Genomic DNA, 13877 nt, shown 5'->3' with positions numbered 1-13877 from the left:
CATTGAGATCTGTAATCCAATAGAATTCCATTGTCTCATGAGAAAGGAGGCAGAACCCCTACTCAGTAAACAGGGGTTCTAGTATCCTGGCAGATGCTTTTCTTGCTGGAAAGGTAAACCAAAAGGAAGGGTTAGAGATGGCTCATTTCTGACAGATATCAATAATTAAGGAGAGTTAAGAGAATATTCTTGGAGAAAGACAGATGATAATAGGAGTTCTTAATTGTCTTTTGTGTCATAGACTCTTAGTCACTTTAGTAAGCTTATGACATCCCTCTGAGAAAAAAAATTTAAATTCATAAATATATAAGCCACTTATAATGACAAAAAAAATTCAGTTTTATTGAAAGAGATGACATTTTTTCCCAAAGTTTCTGAAATATATTGACCACTTTGGGGGCAGGGGGAATCGACTCCAGGGAAAGATCCCCTGGTCCAAAAGGAAAAGATTTGAACTGGTAGAGATGTAGAGGCAGTTCATTTCAGGCATAGAGACCCGCGAGGTCCAGTTTGGCTGGAATATAGCATGCTCCAAGAGGAATAATAGGAAATTGCTCTAGAAAAGTAGGTTGGAGGTGTTGGGACCTCTTCAGATCACACAGCATGGCTCTCAGTTCTTCATTCTTTCTATTACTAATGTTGCTTCTCAAGGACTAGTGTGGATGCTTACAGGTGCAGAGGAGAAAGGTGTACTTACTGCAGATGTACTTGAGGAGGAAGCTGAGGTGAGGGCGAGTTGGGCTCTAGGTTCTTTGATGCTGTTCTATTACAATGTTTTGTGACTTTTCCTAGCCTTTGGATCACCATGGTGCCCCAAATTTAATTGTGTTACTTGATATTTTGGACAGTAATTATTTGAAGGAAAAACATGAATAATGTGATGATGCATTTAAGATTTTCATAGGACTTGAAAGGTAAGCTCTAGTTTCCACCTCCTCCTTAAGACTGGAGGGAATGGTGATTATTAAATGAATTGAGCCACCTGCACCTTCCTGATTTTATCTCCTCCTTTTGCTATTGAAGGAATATCAAAGCTTTAAAACAGTTGTATAATCCTCAAGTGTTTTTAATTGGGGGTGGTCTTAGCAAGGGTGGATTGGAAGGATGTGTGTGGAATTTCCCATTGCTTTGCTTATAGTTCTTCTAAGAGCGCTATTATATCTCAGCAGTCCCCTGCAGTAGTATTCCATCCCCATCTGAAAAAAAACCTTTGGCACCTTCATAAAAAAAGGAAAGAAAACAACCAAAAAAAATCAGGCTTCAACAAAACCCTGCATATATTGACATCTAACTTGCCAGAAATATTTAATGTAAACCACATTTGGTTAAGAAATGCATCTTCCCTTCTCCACCTCCCTTCACCACCTGCAAGCCAATTGTGAAAGAGATCACCTATTTTCTTTTTCTTTTCTTTTCCCAAAGGCTGTGACTATAATTAACAGGTTGTTTCAAAAGTTTATTTTCCTTACAGAAAAGTTACAAAAAGCTCACTGATTAGGTTCTTTAGCAAGGTAAAGAGTTTTTAAGACAATAAACTTAAGCACAGAAGAACTTTGGTCTGGGTTGAAGAGCACTATTAAAACCCAAAATACTTTAAAGCATTAGCCTGAGACTTCCTTACCTGATCTATTTTTGTTGTTCTTGTTATTCATTTGTTTTACTGGCATCCACCTCTTCCTGACCTTGTTTGAGATTTTCTTGACAAAAGATAATGGAATGGTTTACCATTTCCTTCTCCAGCTCATTTTAAGATGAGGAAAGTGAGGCCAATAGGGTTAAGTGACTTGCCTAAGTTACCACAGCTAGTGGTGTCAGAGTACAGAGTTGAACTCACAAAATTGAGTCTTCCTGACTGTAGGCCTAACCCACTACCATTTGTAGTTACCTCTGATTGACTCTATTCATTATCCAAAACATCAACTGTCCAGGCATTCCAAAACCATTTTAAATGGCAAATATGGAAACTTTATTGATAGTGAAATATAGGTTTAAAGATAGAAGAGCTCTTTAGAGGCTAACTTATCCAGCTCTCCTCCCCTCTTCTCCACCCCTCCCCACCACCCAATTCTCTTTACTGCAGAAGGGCTATTAGAATAGGACAGCTTTACAGCAATATTCTAGATGTGACAGCCTTTTGGAAGGAATGAAGGTATAATCACCAAGATTTTTGTATATTTTTGAGTATTTTTGTTTAATGAAAGCTATTTCAAATCAAAACCAACAAAAGGGTCACATGATGAATTTCTACAAATGAGTATATATTCAAAACAATGTTTGTTTAATATAGTATGAGTAAATTTGGTCAATTTTGAGTTAATATATATACACACACACACATATATATGTATATATACATATATATATATATATATATATATATATATAATTTTGATTTGGGTACAATCTGCAATCATTGCCCATAATTCTGTGATCCAGATGAATTGGTGTTCAGCTAGTTATTGCACTGGAGTAATGAAGCATGTGATTTTGAAGTTAGTTTATATTTGTTTCAGTCGAGTATGGTAATACCTGTTTCGTTCTTTAAAGTTAAAAGTTTTGATAAATACAGGATATAAACTGATATGAATTTTAACAGCTTTTTTAATATCACTTTAATTTCTCAGTGTGTCCCTCCTCTTTCCTTGTAGAACAAAGAGAAAAGAAAGAAACAGTTTAGTAAAGCTAACTAACACATCAAAAAAAGTTCATCTTCTATAAGGGTATGGTCAAAAGCTACTTTCTTTGCATTATTCCAAATGTGCTTCCCAGAAAGAATCAATTCACCACTCAGTCAAGTGAGTGCATTAGTATTAAACATCTTGATACAACTCCTCCAACATCTACCTGTCCTGGTCTTTTGTTATTTTTGTTAATTTGCTGGTTGTGGGTTGGAACCTTAGATCTTTTTTCCCTTCTTATAGCTTTAGTACATTCTTTCATGTAATTGTTAATAATTTGTATTTCTTTTTTGAGAACTTTCTTTCAAATTCTTTGACCACTGAGTTTTCATTCTATTTGCTGGTTACTTATCTTGCTTAGTTAACAGACCTTATCAGAGATATCTGATACAAAGATTTTACCTCCATTTGTTCATTTTCTTAGTTGTAGTCATTTTTTTTTCTAAAGAAAATCTTTTCAGTTTCATGAAGTCACAAAGTTTCATTTTGGCTTTTGAAGTTGCCTTTATGCTTTATTTGGTTCAAGATTTATTTCCTAACCATGAGTGTGAAAGGTATCTGATTTGGTTCTCTCTAATTTTCTTATACTATGTATAACTTTTAATATTCATGTCACATCTTTATTTTCAGTTAGTTTGTTGTATATGATTTTAGATGTTGGTCTAAACTTAAATTATGCCATGTTTTCCTTGTAGTTCTTGTGAAAAAGGAAATCCTTTCCTAGGTAATTCATTGTTTAAAGTTTATCATACATTGAGTTTTAGAGTTGTTATTTCTGATTCTTCCTTTTCTAGTTGGTTGGTTCCATTGAAATATTTTTCTTTTAGTCAGTACTAAATTGAAAACGCTGGCAACTTTTATGAAACTGAAATTCAAGAATGGATTATTCATAATTATTTGAAATATTTAGTGATTAAATTATATGTTTAAAATTTTATTTTCTCTAGTTTAAAAAAGTGGAATACTATCCTTTCATAATGTAGAATTGTTTTGAGGAGAATATCCATTAGAGCAGCTCAAACTAGTTTTAGCAAAGACAAGAGAGACAATTTTAGTATTGGGGAAAAAAAAGCAAAATACTTGAGTCTAGAAAATAGGATCCCCACCATCATTATTACTATTCTTGATGGAAAGACTGCTTGCTTTGCATTATAAATATGAGTTAGCTGCAAAGAGCATAGAATTTAAATAAATGAAATGACATCTTGAAAATATACACTTAGAATACTTTTATGAGATTCAAGCAAAGATGATGACATGAAAGGTTCCTGCTTCTTTGGCTCCAATGAAAATCACCCAATGAATGATGATGAAGTATTCTAAATGAAACAAGGATTCCATAAAAATTAAGATAAAGTAAGGAGCTCCTTTATTCCATATGGGACTATTTGTAGGGAGGGAGTCTCAAGTGAATGTGCTTTGCTGGTTGGGGAGAGTTCTTGTGACAGGAGCTTTCAATTCTAGCCTGAATTCTGGGACAGTGCGCTGGGAGATAGGACTGAAGCCACTATGAATTTCTGATGGGAGCCAGGGCAAGACAAATAGCTGACTTCTTAGACTTCTTATTTGGCAACTGTGAAAGGTTGAACTCTGATTCCAGTTGTAGTCTAGGCTTGCAAAAGAAATCAGGGACTGGTCCTGGGCAATTTCCAAGTCTTGGAACTATGGTAAAGGAAGGACTAGGCTGCTAGCCATACCCTGTCCAGACAGTGGCACTTCTCCTACAGGGGAAGAGAGAGAGAGTGGCGTAGAGAGTGTGCAGCAGAAGACAGGATCTAGGTCTAGCCATTCCATTCAGGCAAGGTAGTGGGTAGAGCTGGGTTCTGATATAAAGTCTCAATTCAGGCACTAAACTTGAAGAGATAGATGAACAGAATAAAAGAAAAAAAAAACCAAACCAAACTTATATAGTACAATGAAACTTGAATTTCCAAGGTAAAATCCCAGAAGAAAATTACTAATGCAACAATTTCAAAAAAGAAGCCTAGGGAAAAAAAAAATTAGCATTTGACTACCAGGATTTCCAAGAGTGAATGGAAGAAATACAGGAAGGGTTAAAATAAGATAAAGAATGAAAATTACAGCATTTGGAAGTTGAATAAGCAGTTTATACCACAAGGGGAAAAAACATTATTCAAATGAAAAATGACTTGAAAAACAGATCTGAGCAAACAGTTCAATATTGTAATGATATAACAAGAACTATTAGAACAAACTCAAAAGATAGAATATATTGTCAAATACAGACAAAGGTAGATGTTCTTAATGAGCAAGAAAATCTTTCCTCTCAAACTACAACTAAAATCAAAAGAATTGTTTGAATTGCATGAAATTATTGTATAGCATTGCTAAGTATAAAAAGCTTCATTCATGGGTGACTCAGTGGGTAGACAGCTGGACTTTGAGATAATTTTGAAAAAACTGAATATTCTAAAAAAAATGCAAGATTCTTAAATTATATGGTGGTCAAAAACAGTTTGAGAGATATAGCTTCTGGGTAATTAATCACTTTATTAATAATGCTAGCATATTATCAATAAAATGGGTTACTGACATTCTCAAATGCCAGATATCCCACTTGGAGCCCATTTAACCCTTATATGCTATTGGAAGAGTGGGTGTTCTTGTGGGTGGCAGTCAATTCTGACTGGTTAACAAATATTAAAAGAAAATTAATATTACAAGTAGAGGTGTACCTATTCTAATGAGGAACTAGAGTGGGTATATAGCTTTATTCTTGTTATTTATTTCCAAATCACCCCCAGTAATGAGAAGAGATTTATTACCTCCTCCCAACCAAGCCTGAATAAAAGACTATGGGCCAGAGTTTCACTTTGGATTAAATTCCTTATAAATTTGGGGGTGATAGCAATATCTAGATTGAAGGGAATGTTCATCCTATCTGCTCTCATCTTCAGGTTGAAATTTGAAATGAGGACTTTAGAAAGGGGACAAACTCTGGATCTCCCCAAATCATTGGTTATTAATAGTCATTTTCTCAGTACTCTGATCCAGACAGACTTTCAAATTATGAATGATTAAAATGTTTTACAATTTAAAAAAACCTGTTCTGCAAATGAAATGAAGGCTTATTAATATTTTGACTAGTCATTTTAAAGATCTGCCTATTTCTAAATATGAATATATAGGGATCCAATTGACAATATAATGCATTTGTTCTTATTTTGTTTGAATAAAATTAATGTGATATGGCCACACAATGAAAGAAGTGTTTGTTTCTGAAAATTTGGCTATAGGTAGGTCTCTGGCTAAAACAAATTATTTTACTAATGTACATAGCATCTTATTTGTGTGAAATAGGGTTATCTGCTATAACTAAGGACAATATATTGATTTTAGTTAGTGATTGGAAAAGAACTATCTCAAAGGATCATCAGTGATACTACATTTTGAGGAATGAGCAGGAAAAACCTTCTCACCTTATGAGTAATATTACGGTTATTACTTTGGTCTAGTCTTAGAGAGTTGGGAACTGAAAGGCTGCTGACTTGCCATTTTTTATATATAGGTTCTTTGAGACCAGGCAAATCATTCCAACTCTGATATATTTTCCCTGTCTAATAGATTATGCTACCTCTTTTAATTTTAAGATAAAATTTAAGATAAAAATATGAAAACTGCAAAGAATTTGTTATATTTTATGTATAACATTTTGTGTTATAAAAGAAAATTTTTAATAATTTTTATTTAAATTAAAGATGGACTGAGTAAATTAATTGCAGTCTTAGAAATGAAATTAGCAATTTTGTCTTTTTAATGAGAGGGATTCATTAAAATAAGGTTTGGAAACCATGGTTCTAAGGGATTTACCCACCTGAGCAAGTTGTACCAATATATGACGGTTGTTAGTTTTTCCTTAAGTTGAGCTGCTATCTGCTTATTCAAATTGTTTCTACCTATTTATTGTCTGCTCTGTCTTTTTGGAGAAACACTGAGTAGATCTATTTTTTCCTTTATAAAAAGATTCTAAAATATTTGAAGACTTCTATTCTGTCTCCTCACAAAAGTTAACTGATCACCTAGTTATACAGAAATGAGTAGCAATGCAAACTATAAACAAGGCTAGAGTGACTTGAAACTTTTTCTTTTTCTTTTTCACTCTTAAGACCATTTTTGCTTTTTTTACCTATGGTCATGGTATGGGCTACTTGATTCTCAGTTTTGTCATCTAGTCTAATACTGCTCTCTTTGTATTCTGTAGCAGGGGAGTTCTGGGGACAGAGTAATATTAGGATCTTTTTGTGTTGAAAACAAATCTTGTGGTTTTTTTCTGTATTGTTAAAGTACTGTATTGTACTATCCTTTTTTGGCTTGGTTAATGAACTCCATCTTATTCTTGGTCATGCCCTTAGGGCAGTAACCAGTGTAGTAACAGTAGCTGCCTAGCAGCCTCAGCAGGCAATATACTCTATGCATAAGCCTTGATGTGATGTGATGTTTCTCCTTTATTCTCAAAGAAGACCTCGACATCAGGCAGGCTGATGCCATGACAAGCAATTGATTTTGATTTGAGTGGAGGAGCTGTGCAAAGTCGCTAGCCTCCCCCTCTCCTCCAGAGCCATCTGGATCCAGTGGCTAGATAGGAATCAGGATGACTGGAGATATGACCTGGGATGCAAGGCAATCAGGGTTTTAAGGGATTTTCCCACCTAGTGGGAGTCAAACTGCATTAGCCACTCCTTGGGGAGCACCCCTGTGGAAGGCTCAGTAGAAAATCACACCGACACCAGGTGTTAAGCCACTCCCTAATACCAATCTTGTTCTGCCTACCAGAGATGGCATACTAGAGGAGACATCACTTCCTCATTGGTCTCTTTTTTCCTACTCAACTCCCAGTCAGATTGCTCTGGTTTCTTCCTCCTTCCTTTCTCCAGGCTGGATCCATATAATCCCAGTTCCATGCTGCTGAATTAATGTGGTTCTAACCTCATGCAGCTGAATCTATATTGATCTAAGCCCAGTTACTGTCTCATAGCTATTTCCTTTCCTTTCCTTTTATCCCTTTCTTGACTATCTTCTGTTCTCCCTCAAGTGTCACTTTTGCTGTTAACCTTAATTTTCTTAGACTACAAATGAAATAACAAAAACATCAGGTTAGGGGTGGCTAGGTGGTGTAGTGGATAAAGCACCAGTCCTGGAGTCAGGAGTACCTGGGTTCAAATCCAGTCTCAGATACTTAATAATTACCTAGCTGTGTGGCCTTGGGCAAGCCACTTAACCCTGTTTGCCTTGCAAAAACCTAAAAAAAAAGTTAGGTTATTCATGAAGTTTTATTCTCTAAGATCTTAACCTAGAAATCCCTGAGTGGATGACATCATTAAAGATATCAATCAAGAACTTAATGAGAGAAAAGTATTTATAGAAATCTTGCAAAGAGTCATAAAGTTTGGCTGCCAACCAATCAGTTTACATATCAGTACATAAAATTGTCATTGATTATTTTATGATTCTGTAACCAATCTATAAGGTCTGTCCTATGTCAGAACTGACAAGGATCCATTTAGCAGGACTAGTCTCCTATTTTGCTTTGATATTTTATGTTGTTATTAGTTATGATAGAGGCATATAAAACATTGAGATTTCTCTTTTTCCAAAATGTCATAACGACAAGGATTTAAGTCTCTTATAAAGATAACCAGACCACTTTCCTGCTTTCCACACAAATTTCCACAGAGTTAGAGGTATACCAGGCTGTTTCACACAAGTCAGTTTGTCTTCAGATTTATAATTGGAGAAACACAGACCTTAAGAAGGGCAGAGGTTAACATGCAGACTTACAAACTCCATTTGGAGCCTGAGAAACCAATTTTTTTTTTATCAGAAATGTAGGATTAAAGACATTAAATGTTTACATTGCTTAACCTTATCTTTGTTGCTATTCTTCCTCAACTGTCTTTTTGTTTAACCTTAGTTCCTTCTTAGAAAACTCTCCCTCTTTACTATTCTTTTCCAATGGTCTCTTACCTAGTAAAAAGCACTTAAACTTGATTCCCACATGACTACTCTCACTCATTAGGGATCATAGTTTTCTGCCTTCACTTTAACCCTTCTTTCCCTCAGCTTCTAGTAATCGGCCTGCCCTTTAGTAACCTCATTCTTTTTTTCTTTAGCTCACAACAATCCTGAAACTTCTCAAAGACTGTGAACTTTTATAGCAGCTTGTAAACTTTTGTGCAATTTGTGAATTAATAGTTCAATGACATGTTATATTTAGAGAGTAACCTAACACCTGGATCAGTTCCTAAGGAGTGTCTAATACCATATATAAGGTATTATCCAGTACACAAATGTAATGTTTATTGCCTATTGGGCATGCTTGGCATCTATTGTTATTGCACCTGTTCCTGCTAAGGGTGTGACCAAAGCCAGACAGTGGCTACTACCTGCCAAGCCAATATAAAACAATACAGTACAGTACTTTTAATAGTACAGAAAAAAACCATAGGATTTGCTCCCATTACAGAAAGATCATGATATTTCTCTGACCCCAGAACTCCCCTGTTGCATTATCATTTCTAACCACACATTTAAAGATTCTAACCTCACTCATTATGATGTCTTTTCTTTAGGATCTTGTAAGATTATGGCCTAACTAGTTCTTTTACATTTTACTTGTTCAAAATTGAACTCATTATCTTTTACCTTAAACCCTCCCCTCTTCTCGATTTCCCTATTATTGCTCTGAGTACCAGTCTTCCTGACTCACAATCTAGTGGTAATCTTCAACTCCTTGTTCTGTCATTTCCATGATCAAATATAACATTTTTTGTTTGGTATTCAAAGCCATATAAAAACCCTTGTACCATCTCACTCCTTTTCAATTTTCTTACACTTTATATCTCTTCCTATTACTCTCCCTCTCACTCCTCTCTCCCCCAATTTTCCTTTCCTTTATCCTTTGAATGAGAGACTCTGTCTCCTGATTCTAGGCATTTTCACTAGTTGTCCCTCATGATTAGAAGGTTTTTTACCTTCTCATCTCCACTTCTTGATTTTCTTCAAGACCCTACCTAAAATCCCACCTACTATAGGATGCCCTCTTTTCCCAGTCTCTATTAATTCAAATGACTTTACTCTATTGATTTTTTCTAGGTTAATATCTTTAGCTTATTTATATGTAGTTATTTGTATGTTGTTTCCCTTGTTAGACTGGGGGGAGGGTGGTTCTTGAAAACAGACCATCTTTTACCTTCCTTTATATTTCCAGTGCTTTAGAGTATCTGACCTGTAATAGGCTTATAAATATTTGTTGATTAATTGACATGTCTGCGTAACACAGATATATGTTAACGAGATGGCAGGATTTATAGCTAAAAACGATATCTTATGACTCTATTCCAGCTTGATCATTTTTCAGTTCAAGAAACGGATCTGGAGAGATTAGTTGATCTATCCAAAGTCAATCAGGTCATAAGTATTCAGAATTAATATTCCGATGGAAGCTTTTTGATTCCAAAACTAATGTTCTTGCTACTAATCGACATTCTTGTGAGATATTATGTTTTCTTCTTCCAGATAAAGTGTTTTCTTTATAGTAAGAGATAAATAAATGACTTGTGGGAATTTTAGATACTGTGTGGAAAAACCTATAAGGAAGACACATCTCAGGACTTGAAGCCTTGAAGATAACTTTTGATTAGAATGACATCTCTCACAGAATACTATATAGTCCCCTGGCAACTTCACTTATATGTAATTGTCTGATCTTATTAGAACTTCTGGGGGTTTGAATTGGCTCCAGATATAGGACACCAAGAGATTCTCAGACCTGGCTACTAGACTTTCTATACATGAGACTCTCTCTGTCCCAAAAGTGTCTAGATGAGGTGGGCCAATGAATAGAAGTCACCTTCCTTGCTGAGAAATTGTTCGCCTTTGCCTTTCTTTTTTTACCGTCCTAAAAATTATTTGGTGACACCTTATAATTTACTGTTCACACCATATTGTATAACATTGTTGCTTTAGCTGAAGAAGCTAATCAGCCATCAATAATACAATGTATTTATTTACCCAGCAGTTTTCATTTGACAAATGGAGACCAGATACCTTCAAAAGTTCCTAGGCCAATGCCTTACTCAAGCCCTCGCAGATTTGGTCAAATATCATCCAGCAGACCCGATTGAGTACTTGGCGTTCTGGCTTTACCAATATAAGAAAAATTTAGTTGCAGAAGAATTGGTGAGTATGAAGGAGGGAAACAGCCAAATCAAACGTTAGTGCATTTTTAGCTCTTCATGTAATTTTTTTTTTTAATACAATGTTAGCGGCAAGTGGAATTGGCTCAACTGAGGCGAGAACAAGAATTGGCCAGAATAGAGCAGGAGATGTTGGAACAAATGAAAGCGGAAGAGCTGCTTTTTCAGGAGGTAAGACAGATTAATCCGTTAGGACTAAAATCTGAACTTTATTAGTCTAACAGTTATTTCTAATGCATTCTTGTTCATAGTAGGTGCTAAGTAATTTTTGTCAACTTGTGAAATAATATAAATATCTCTCTGTAGCTTTATATATATCTTTCCATTTATTTATTGTTTTATCTCTCTATCTACCTGTCTATCTAATTATTTACCTACCTAGCTACCTACTCATCTGCCTGCCTGCCTTCCTACCTGTCTGCCTGTCTGTCTTATCTACTTTATCTTTCTACCTTCCTTCCTATCTATCTATCTATCTATCTATCTATCTATCTATCTATCTATCTATCATCTATCTATCTATGGTAGGAGAATTAGGGAATAGGCTAAGCTCAGCTATCCTAAGAGACTACAATGAAAAGGGAACCCCTTCCAACTTAAATAGCATTTGTAATGTTATTGTGAGCAGGGAGGCCTCAGGAGCCTGGAGCACAGGTCAGTATTCCCACCTGCATTCTTCTTTACTATTTCCCCTATAGATCTTTATCTTCCTGTTTTACTGATGATCTCTAACCATTTCTTTCTCTATTAACTGGGTATCGTCACCTGTCTCAAAGGGTTATTGTAAGACTCAAATGAGACAAGGTGTGTAAAATATTTTGTAAACCTTAAAGGCATTATGCAAATGTCCAGTGTTGTTATTATTATTATTTATTATTATTATTACTCTTAGTCTCTGCTTCTTGGTCTCTCCCCTGCCTTCTTATCTTTGACTTTTTCCCCCTTCAGTTTGCATGCAGGGGGGAACATGGTCCCATGCTGGCCACATTTGATAAATTCTGAATATTTGTAGGTAACAGCCAGGAGACTCAAGCTTTTTCCTTCTTTTCTTCATAGTTGTTTCCTGGTTAAGACAGATACTTTCAGAAAAATAAATTGAGAGAAAGGTATAGGAGTTTCTCAGAAGTCCTTTCTAAATACATTTTACTTTGAAAAAGTTTATTGAGGTTAGTAAATGTTGACTGTTAATTTTAAAATCAGAGAAAAGACTGTGCATATATACTGAGAAGGCTGTAATAATCTGTTTAGAACTTTGTTCTGACTGCCAGATGATATCTTCTGAAGGCTTAGTAGTGCCCAATATACAAAAGGAAAGCAGAATCATTTTGCCCAGGACTTTTCATTGCTTTCCTGAAAAATCAAGGGAAACTATGGAGATAAAGGGCAGTGGGATGTAGCCAATCTGGGGAAGCTCTTTGATCCTGATACCAGTGATTTTTTTTCTCCTAACGAGTTAAAAATTAGTTTTTTTTTCAAATAAAGTTAGAGTGACTTTCTTTTTTGCTATTGGCAACTGGGTAACTTGACATCAGAAAGATTCATCTTTCTGTATTCAAATCTAGATTCAGACACTTGTTAATTATATGGCCCTGGGCAAGTCACTTAACCCTGTTTCCCTGTTTCTTCTTCTATAAAATGAGCTGGAAAAGAAAACAGAAAACCCCTTCAGTGTTTTTGACAAGAGAATCTCAATTGCAGTTGCAAAAGTTGGATACTACCAAATAACAACTACTGACTCAGTGGTGGAGAACCTTTTTTTCTTTCATGGGACAGGAGGAATAGAAGTGGGGAATCAATGGAAGGATGCAACAGATGATTAAATTTAAATTAAAAACTAAATTTCACAATGATATAGTAAGTACTTATAAAGTGCAAGGTATTATATTAGACTAGGGTATAATGGGAGAGAGAGAGACAGACAGAGAGAGAGAGAGAGAGAGAGAGAGAGAGAGAGAGAGAGAGAGAGAAGAGGAGAGACAGGAGAGAGACAGACAGAGACAGAAGGGAGAAGAGAAGCAGGAGGAGGAGGAAGAGAGAGAATTTTAACAATACAAAGGTTTATTTTATTAACTAACCTCAAGCATTTTACAGACCTTAAAACACTCTATAAATGTTAGTTATCATTATTATTTTTGTTGCTATTACTATTACTCTTACTTTACTAACCAGGTTTATTAGACCACTGAAGAGATTGAGTTCTGAATGGAATAGGCACAGCATTTCATTATGTAGGAACCAATTTAGGATGCAACTTTTTGTCCTAGCAGAGCCAAAGGATCCTCATCCATATTATAAGCAAATGATCTAACCAGAAATAGCAGTGTGGGCTAATTCAGTCAATACTGAGTCATTTTTGAGATAAGGTAAGAGTATTATAGTCATCAGTTGTGTCAAAAGGTAACTGGTGAAAAGGTAACTTATGAATGCTTAATTAATAATTAACAATATTTTGATGTCAGTGATTTGAAGGAATATATTTAACACTTTTCTTCCATTACCTTGAATGATCAAAAGTTGTCTGTATGAGGGCTAATCTTTGACTGGTGAGAGATTTTGTAATTTGAATAGTTCTTGAAAGCTTTTATCTGGTAGCTTTATATCAATGCCTATATATCTGTCTATCTATAATTGCTTGATTTTTTTAAAACCAGCTGTAGATACAGTTTAGTTATAAAGGGAATTTAATTTTTTTGTTCTTAGGTATTTTTAAGAAATGTAAGCTTTATTTTTGTGTGTTTCTGAAATTTAGGTAATTGTATATACAATTTTATTATTATTCCTGAGAAATTTAAGAATAGAAAAATTGATCTATAATAATTTATATTATTATTCTATTTATTTTACATACTTATATTTATTTAAGAACTTATATATGTATTTATATATGTATATTTAGCAACAGCTAGAATTGGAACTACAAGAAAAAGAGAGAAAGAGACTTGAAGAGTTAGAGAAGGTACTTTGAAGTTTGATGTTGTATATT

General features: G+C 34.9%; 1 protein-coding gene across 20 annotated transcripts in view; it reads left to right on the top strand.

Moving 5' to 3' along the window:
* The window catches only part of DYDC1 (DPY30 domain containing 1), a 52216-nt gene that overhangs the window by 28632 nt on the left and 9707 nt on the right, over positions 1-13877 (top strand). For 12 of the 20 annotated variants that reach the window (XM_074233005.1, XM_074232992.1, XM_074232999.1 and 9 more), the window contains 3 exons: positions 10717-10877; positions 10964-11065; positions 13791-13850. In XM_074233005.1, the coding sequence (XP_074089106.1) occupies positions 10731-10877; positions 10964-11065; positions 13791-13850 (309 nt within the window). In that variant the 5' untranslated portion in view covers positions 10717-10730. Of the gene's footprint in view, positions 1-40; positions 114-10713; positions 10878-10963; positions 11066-13790; positions 13851-13877 lie in introns of those variants that run through there. The other 8 variants (XM_074232995.1, XM_074232994.1, XM_074232997.1 and 5 more) reach the window with 4 other exon arrangements.

Source organism: Macrotis lagotis, chromosome 4, assembly GCF_037893015.1.
Source record: "Macrotis lagotis isolate mMagLag1 chromosome 4, bilby.v1.9.chrom.fasta, whole genome shotgun sequence".
In the NCBI taxonomy this organism is placed as follows: domain Eukaryota; kingdom Metazoa; phylum Chordata; class Mammalia; order Peramelemorphia; family Peramelidae; genus Macrotis; species Macrotis lagotis.
This window is presented reverse-complemented; position numbering and strand designations above follow the sequence as displayed.